This window comes from Hippocampus bargibanti, linkage group LG03, assembly GCF_051943395.1.
Source record: "Hippocampus bargibanti isolate YZ-2025 linkage group LG03, ASM5194339v1, whole genome shotgun sequence".
Taxonomy (NCBI): Eukaryota; Metazoa; Chordata; class Actinopteri; order Syngnathiformes; family Syngnathidae; genus Hippocampus; species Hippocampus bargibanti.
This window is the reverse complement of record NC_142736.1, coordinates 24,773,853-24,781,885: the sequence shown is the minus strand read 5'-3', so window position 1 is coordinate 24,781,885 and position 8,033 is coordinate 24,773,853. Positions and strand designations below refer to the sequence as shown.

The following is an 8,033-nucleotide window of genomic DNA, read 5'->3' as shown; positions in this document are numbered from 1 at the left end:
ATATTGTCTAGTACACTTTACTCCTTCAGTAGCTTGTTTTTATTTCTTATTGAAAACAATAAGACCATAATATTGATATGTACGCATTTGGATACATACAAAATGTCTGCACATATTTGTACACGTTCATATCAAAATTTTAACAAAGTTGTGAAAAAAAAACTTACAACACAGGTCTTCGGCAGGGAGTGATTTTTTTTGGGGGGGGAGGGGAACTGAAAATTGAACTCATATTCAGTCAATGTTAAGACTGAAAATAATAAGAGTGAAACGCTGAAGAAAAAGATCATGTCTGGTGGGGTTTGTATAACTGATTCAGAAAAGAGGTGAAGGGACAAAATTTACAGAAATCCATAAAAGCATTCATAACAAACACTAAAATACAGATACAGTACACAATCGGAATGGGTGCTCAAATGTTGATGTTCCCATGACTATTTTAAAACAGGAAGTTGCAATTAATGAAGTGAACATTTTTATGCCATCCATCAGGCATGCGAAAATTCTCCAAATTCTGCCTTTTTAAATAGGTTTGGAATAACAAGAAAGAATTCCCAATTACGCCAGTATTGTTTAAAACAAGTCACATAGGAAGACATGGTTGATTTCATTACACGATGCACACACCTATTAGGTTCACGACATGTAAACAATGTCCATCCACAGAAAGAACAAAATCTTGGAAATCATGTCTAGTGGTGTCAAAAGTGCATAGACTCATTTCACTAAAAATTGTTTGTTTTTTTTAAAAAATGCCTGAAATGTTACCTGTAGTTGAATAAAAGATTGCATGAATATTTGAAGATTTCCTTCTGCTCCTGTTTCATAAATATGGCAAAGAAGTGGTCTCAGACAGCAGATACCAATACATAACCACATAACCACTCTATACTGTATTCCATTCGTCTTCTGTAGTGCTTTTGTGTTCATATTTCCGGTTGGCCCTGATGTACAGGGACTTCCTCTGCTGCAAAGTCTTCCGGCACTTGCTGTCCTCTGTGTTCATCTTCGTGTTGCATAGTCTCTTGTTCTGGTTCTGCTCTAACCTCGTGTTGCGCCTCCTCTTGATGAACCTGAACATGTTCCCTGTGGTCCTCTTGTTCTTTAGCTGCTTGCACCATCTCCTGCTGGGTATCCATGTCTGGCATCCCCTCGCCTTGAATCGCATTCTGATCATCTGATTGCTGATCCTCGATCGGATTGTCCTTTATGGGTCAAAGGTAGAGCGTCACTCATTACAATGGTCAAATAAGATTATTGTATGTCATTTGATGTTACATAATGTTGTATTCATGAAAAAAAGTATAAAACAAGACGGTATATGCATTTTCTAATGCCTTTATCCGCACAAAACGTGTATTAGCAACCAATTTGAGTGTACAGTATTGTGCTCTACCTCTGTGTGATCTAATGGAAGAAAGAGCAGCTCTGAGGGGGTCAAGAGACCGTCCCGGTTCACATCGTGACTCTGAAGAAGGAAATCCACCAGGGACACCACCTGGACACAAACATATCAATAATCGATATATTACGCACTCAATGTATTTTTCAGACTAGAAGTTTGGCTTCATAGTTTGGTTGGTCCTGTGGCTTACACTCAGGAACGACTTCTATTGAAATCAGAATTTGGACTGACACCCTAAATTCCTGCTCCTGAATAATTTTTACCTTCTTTTGGTGGTTGGCAAATACTTTTGAAATACAGTGATACCTCAGCTTACGGACGCTTTAACTTGCAAACTTTTCGCTTTACGAACATTAAATTCGCGAGAATCTAATCATGGCATACAAACTGGTTTTCGACGGAGGAACAAAATCGAACAGCGCCACGGTGGCTGGCGGACTAGTTTTCCACACCCCCTTTGAGTGCAGACGTGGTTTGTTGTCGAGTGGAGTACTTTTTCTATTATGGGACCTAGAAAGACCCCAATACAGGCTAGTGTTCAGCCGAAGAGGACACAAAAGAAAATTACGGTTGATCAGAAGAAAGAGATCATCGAAAAACACAAGCGAGATGTGCGTTTGTGTGACTTAGCATCCCAGTACCAGTATGCTAAGTCGACGATTGCTACATGTGGCTAAGGGTGCTTCTGTGTTGTCTAAGCAACGGTCTCAGGCAATAGAAGAGGTTGAAAAACTTCTGTTGAGTTGGATTAACGAAATGCAGCTAGCAGGTGATAGTGTGAGTGAGGGTATTATCGCCGAGAAAGCACGGCAACTTTACTTGGATATCATCAAGAGGCAACTACATCAACGACCAACACAAAGGACATTATTATACAGTACAGTTTATTTCTTTAATTGCAATCCAATAGCACATTTATTATACATAAAATAAGGTATATTTGTATAGTTTTAAGGCTTATTTAGGAGGAAATTATGTTTTATAGGGACCTGGAAACGGATTATTCTAATTTTCAATGGTTTCCTATGGGAAATAAATGTTTGGCAGACGAACTTTTTGCCTTACACACACTTTCTGGGAACCAATTAAGTTCGTAAGCTGAGGTATCACTGTACGTTTGATGCATTTTCGCCAGTTGCCACCTTCTTTCCCATTCTTAAAAAGGTAGTGATTACGTACCAAATGTTTTGCCAATACAGAAATCCCCCGTTTCTCAGGGTTAATGGGGACCAGAACCCCCCGCGATAGGTGAAAATCCGTGAAGTGGGGACAATGTCTTTATGTTTAGACAATGAAGGAAGCCCCGAAACAAGTGCTGCTTTGCTGATTTCTTTCTGAGACGTGCTGCTTTTTTCGTACAAACCCAGTCTCTCTCTCTGAGTCATAATGCATTTTTTTCCACAAAACCACAAAACAAAAGCGATAAGTAAACCGTGAAAAAGTACGAGTAGTACTAGCAGTAGAAGTCATGGCAACAAAAATGTTATTTCCAGTTTTGCGTGTGTTCTTAGGCCACAACAAAGATTTACAATGAAAGATGACATAATAACCGACCATGATTCTATCTTTGGTCACGATGCGATATGAGATTTGAGTTAAGTTAAGCCATTTTCCATTAAAAACAAAAACAAAATAGTTATTTTCCAAACATTTTGATATCCCCCACATGAAAAACACATTATTTCATGTCCCCTCTTACCATGTCATTGGCCTGTTCCTCCCTTCCATGCTGGGAATTGTAATCAGACAACAGTTTCATCATCTCCAAGCCATCCAGGTGTTCACTACGGTCGAAGTCATACAGACGAAAAAGGTAGAACACCTCTGACCAAACAATGGGAATGATCAGTTAGGTTGATGTTAAACTCATCATTTTAAATATCTAGCTTGGTATATTTTTCTTAGCCATGTGAAAATTGACATTAACTTTGTGCTGACATTTACCTTGATCTCGCGAGTTGATCTGAATATCATCTTTTCTTGTTAATTCAATGTAACGATGCAGTAACCTGAAAGGGAGACACACACACGCACGCACGCACGCACGCACACACACACACACACACACACACACACACACACACACACATTTTACACACGTAAATCACCGGCTTGAAATATAAATTATGCAACACACTCACTACGGTTTTGTATGTGGTACAATGTGTGACCCATATGTGATGCAACCAATCAGGCCATGAAAAATAAATGACCTTCACCGGACACTTCATTAGGTACAGCGGCACGATGACAAAAACAAATAGGAATGTGTATTTTAAGAAATGTGCAATCATCTTACGTAAGACTTAAGATAGATAACAACATGGTGGTAAATATAACAACCATCAATTTATTTTGTGCGATCAACCCTCAATGGGTAGCCAGTCATTCGGAGAGCACATAATAATAAAATATCCTTGCAATTTCCCTCGCAAACAAGATTGGATGAATATATTGTATGTTGCAACACGAATCCCACATGATTGCACATGTAATCTTATCATTGTAGGACACAACGTTGGAACAACACAGCAGCTAAAGTCGACAATGATCAGTCCATAGTGTCTTGGCCCAACGTACTAAAATACTGATACATTTTGTACACTAGCGATGTGTTGTGTTGTGTTGTGTTGTATCAATCACCTCCGTTCCTCCTCTCCTGAACCAAAAGGATTGGTCAGCACTTTGGAATCAGGGAGATAATTTTCTGTATCCTCTCTTTGGATATGTTGAAAAGTTGAAAATGCACACAAGAGCAGTTGAAAATTTACATCATGTAATGTGATACCACCATGCAAATAAATGCAAAACATCCACATCACCGACATTATAGAGTTGAAAAACATGCCCACAGAAACCAGAGTAAACATGGGGTTTACCTTTGAGGTGCAGTCTGGGATAGGTGAACGTGCAGGACCAGAGCCAGAACCAGAACTGACGGGACTAGTCTGTTCAGATCCATGATTAAGCCTAAACAAACACGCTTATAAATAATTAGACATGATGTTGCCATATTGGAATGATGAAACAACGTGTTTTTTTTCAGAAACAGTAACCCCACAAAGCAAGTTTTTAATGTTACATTACTTTACTGTTTTAATGCAGTTTTGAAATTTTTGGCTATGGGACACTCAAAATTGTTCCTTGTTGTGCTTGTGAGTGATGATGGTTGTTCGTCTATGTGTGCCCTGAGGTTGGCTGGCAGGTAACCAATCTGAAATGAAACCATCTACTACAGATATACACGTTGAGCACTGTATGAAACAAACCAGTCTTAATAAAGGACACCTATTTAGAGGTCATTATTCCACTAGCATGTGTTCAAATGTTAAGCCACTTGTGTTCGATTGGGATGAAGTCTGATTAAGGTCACTCAATTCAAAATTCACTGTACCAAAATGTAACAAGGAGTAAAATAAACCACGATGGAGGTGGAGCAGTGTGTCGTTACTACACTTTTTTCCATGGAGAGCACATTTGTTGTTATCCTTCTCTTGTATTGGATCGCAATAGATCAATAGATGTTGTGACCACCAGTGAGTATCCATGACTATTCAAAGTCGGTTCCAATATTCGATTGTGTCTCAAGATAAAACAATAAGCGTGAACGCCGATTAACGCTGTGCATGTTTGTAAAATATACGTGCATTGGAATGAATTGACAGCTAGCGTGCAGTCCAGAGGACGCGCACAACACGTAAACCCACGCATAGCAACGTACCTATCACCGCAGATGAAATGAGCACACAGCGAAGGTAAAAGGTGAGATATTGCTGAGGTGGCAAGGCGTTCAATTATCAGTAGTGTGTGCGCCTCCTACTGCAGTTGGTATGTGAACGCGCCGGGGGCTCTGCACTGCGCCAGGCGCGCGCTTTCAACAGCCACGGAAAGGAAAAGTGAGTGTCTCGGCGGCCACGTGGAAGATCCAGGCTGCGCACACACACGCACAGCTTGCGTGTCTCGGCCACGTCCACAGCGAGATCCAGCGAGTTTCATTTGGCGTCGACACCAAGCCTGGATTTCGTTTCATTGCGTGTGGGACACCAGGGTTCCGCCCATAGATGTTTGAGTTTTTGGGAGCTGAGCATTTGAACTTATTTTTAATTTACTGCATTGTACATGCGCGTGCGCGCTTACACGCGCGCGCACGTACAGCACGCACAAAACAGAGCTTTGGTGGGCTACTTCAGTTTAGAACTCTTCTTTTGACCTAATAAACATTTCACAAAGCATCGACCAATATGTTGTCAGACGAGCAAAAATGAACTTTACTTAAATGGGTTTGGATTAACCTTTATCCAATTTAAATAAAGTTCATTTTAGTTTGTCTGACAACATATTCGTCGTAATGGTTGTTTAATTAAACGTTCAAGATGATTTTTGGATCTTGTTTATTCTGTTAGATATTCGTCTACTTGGCTGTGGTTGGATTTGATTTGGATTTGCCTTTATTAGTCTCGCAGTGGAGACATTTACATTTCACAGCAGCATGAGCTCGTTGTGTTTTGAGTGTGTGTGTGTGTGTGTGTGTGCGTGTGTGTGTGTGTGCGTGCGTGCGTGCGTGTGTGTGTGTGTGTGTGTGTGTGTGTGTGTGTGTGTGTGTGTGTGTGTGGACGTAAAGTATAAATTATTTTAGTCGAAAGAATTTATCAATTTTCAAAGGGTCATTGCATCCTACTAATAACCACTGGAGGGCGACAGACTAAAAAGTAAAACAATTTCCCATTTTTTTCCTTTCGGCTTTTCCCTTCAAGGGGTCGCCACAGCGAATCAGTGTCCTCCATCTTTAGAGGTTTGATTCCCAAATAATGTACAGTATTTAGACTCTATTTAACTAAGGTTTTCAAAAACCGAACTGGTCTTAATTCAACAACCAACTTGAAATATTTTATAATACACTCTCTATCGAAAGCAGTGAAATAAAAATGAATCAATAAATAGATTATGCATTTGTCCAAGCTCTCTTCCTCGTGTCAAGTTACAGTATACCGCAAATAGAAACATTAAAAAAATAATATTGAAAGGGACTTTGGTATAGCATGATAACACAACAATACAAAGCAGGTACTTCGGCAAAGACAAAACTTGCACTTGCACTTGTACACTTGTGGTTACAGTGTGATAACTCCTCATTATGTCACAGCTGGATGGTGTACGAGCATCCCACTGAAGATGCTGAGTTGGAGCTTCATGAGTGTGCATGCGTGTTTTAATGAGGCAGAAAACGAGACAGTTAGACTCAGAATACAAAGTTCTGTGGTTCATAATAGACGGGGTGTCCTTAAGCAAGATACTGAACCCCCCCAGTTGCTTCTGATGCGTTGTCATCAATAGGTGATTGGACAAACAGCGCAAACCACTTTAAGCATCCTGGGTCGAAATGGGATTCTTATTCATTCTGTGTTTTAGTGTCCAGAACATTTTCAGAGTCAGTTCGCCCCCAGGGAGTAGATGAATAGAAGACCCGTTGTAATAAGAGCTTACAAGTGATTAGACATTATGATTTCCTGGAAATGGCGTCCAAGTGATTATTTGAAAAATTGAATGCTTGAAAAGACTGATGGGAATGAAGTTGTACCGTATCCTGATACAGTAAAGTCTCGTAATATCGATATCGGATATATCGATAGTCCCGGTTATATCGATACTATTTCTATGCACGCATGGAGAAAATTACATGCAAACAGGGTCGGATATATCGATAGTCCCGGTTATATCGATATTTTTTCGGACTCCCTTGAATATCGATATAACGAGACTTTACTGTATTTAAACAGCGTGTAAATGTCACAATTTGCAAGGTAGTGGTGGTGGTGGCCCCCAAAAATGCAGACAGGAGGGAGGAGCAGGGTGTATTTGACAAATTTTAGTAAATAAAGTCAGCAGGAACAAAATCGCAAACAGTCAGCCAAACAAAAAGGTTCAAAGTAACAAACAAAACAATGATTAAAACATGACTAAAAACAAAGCAAACCAAACAAGATGACCTAAACCTGACAGGATGAAACAAACAACGACCGACACTGAATGGCCGTGCCGCAAGTCCTTTTAACTGCCACTGATCAAAACCACCACCTGTGCAGCTGCAGGCGGGGCCCAACAGTGCCACCAGTTGGTCGCGAACCGAAACGTGACAGAGAAAGGATGACATCCTCAATTAATAACAATAACATCATTTTACGGGTCATTTTAACAAGTCAATCATTTGGTGTTCATCCAAGCGGCAAGCCATTCTCAAGTTGACCGTTCAAAAAGGTCAATGACCCCGTGTCCTGTTGTTATGAACCGCGTGATGTTACTGTTTTGTCAATCTAACTCCACTTTACACGTGACACAATTAACAGCTGTGGACTCAATGTATTATTTTGCAAGCTGCATTCACTTCCCAGCACCATGTCACGCAATTTCGGGACTTTGTTTGTTTTTAGCATAGCCCATGTGCATTCACGTGCATGCTCACTCACACACACACACACACACACACACACACACACACACACACACACACACACACACACACACACACACACACACACACACACACACACACACACGCACACACACACACACACACACACACACACACACACGCGCACACACGCACGCACGCGCGCGCACACACACACAG

General features: G+C 40.6%; 1 protein-coding gene across 2 annotated transcripts; it reads right to left on the bottom strand.

The window, feature by feature from the left end:
* Positions 1–177: 177 nt before the first annotated feature.
* On the bottom strand, positions 178–5,406 carry cgref1 (cell growth regulator with EF-hand domain 1). 2 transcript variants are annotated; one of them, XM_088991332.1, is made up of 7 exons: positions 5,127–5,406; positions 4,285–4,388; positions 4,049–4,123; positions 3,350–3,414; positions 3,105–3,229; positions 1,397–1,498; positions 178–1,205 (listed from the first exon to the last, which is right to left on the bottom strand). In XM_088991332.1, the coding sequence occupies exons 2-7, from the start codon at positions 4,365–4,367 to the stop codon at positions 927–929; spliced, it is 729 nt and encodes a 242-aa protein (XP_088847458.1). In that variant the 5' UTR covers positions 4,368–4,388; positions 5,127–5,406; the 3' UTR covers positions 178–926. The 2 variants fall into 2 exon arrangements, with proteins under 2 accessions (XP_088847458.1, XP_088847457.1); XM_088991331.1 differs by having other exon boundaries at positions 4,285–4,375; positions 5,127–5,403.
* Positions 5,407–8,033: the final 2,627 nt, after the last annotated feature.

Excerpts from the sequence above, each read along its gene's own strand:
- cgref1 (XM_088991332.1), bottom strand. The coding sequence starts at position 4,367 with ATGGATCTGAACAGACTAGTCCCGTCAGTTCTGGTTCTGGCTCTGGTC. Across the intron at positions 4,124-4,284 it reads TCCCAGACTGCACCTCAAAG|AGAGGATACAGAAAATTATC; the intron begins GTAAACCCCATG and ends ACATATCCAAAG. Across the intron at positions 3,230-3,349 it reads GATCAACTCGCGAGATCAAG|AGGTGTTCTACCTTTTTCGT; the intron begins GTAAATGTCAGC and ends TTGTTTGGTCAG.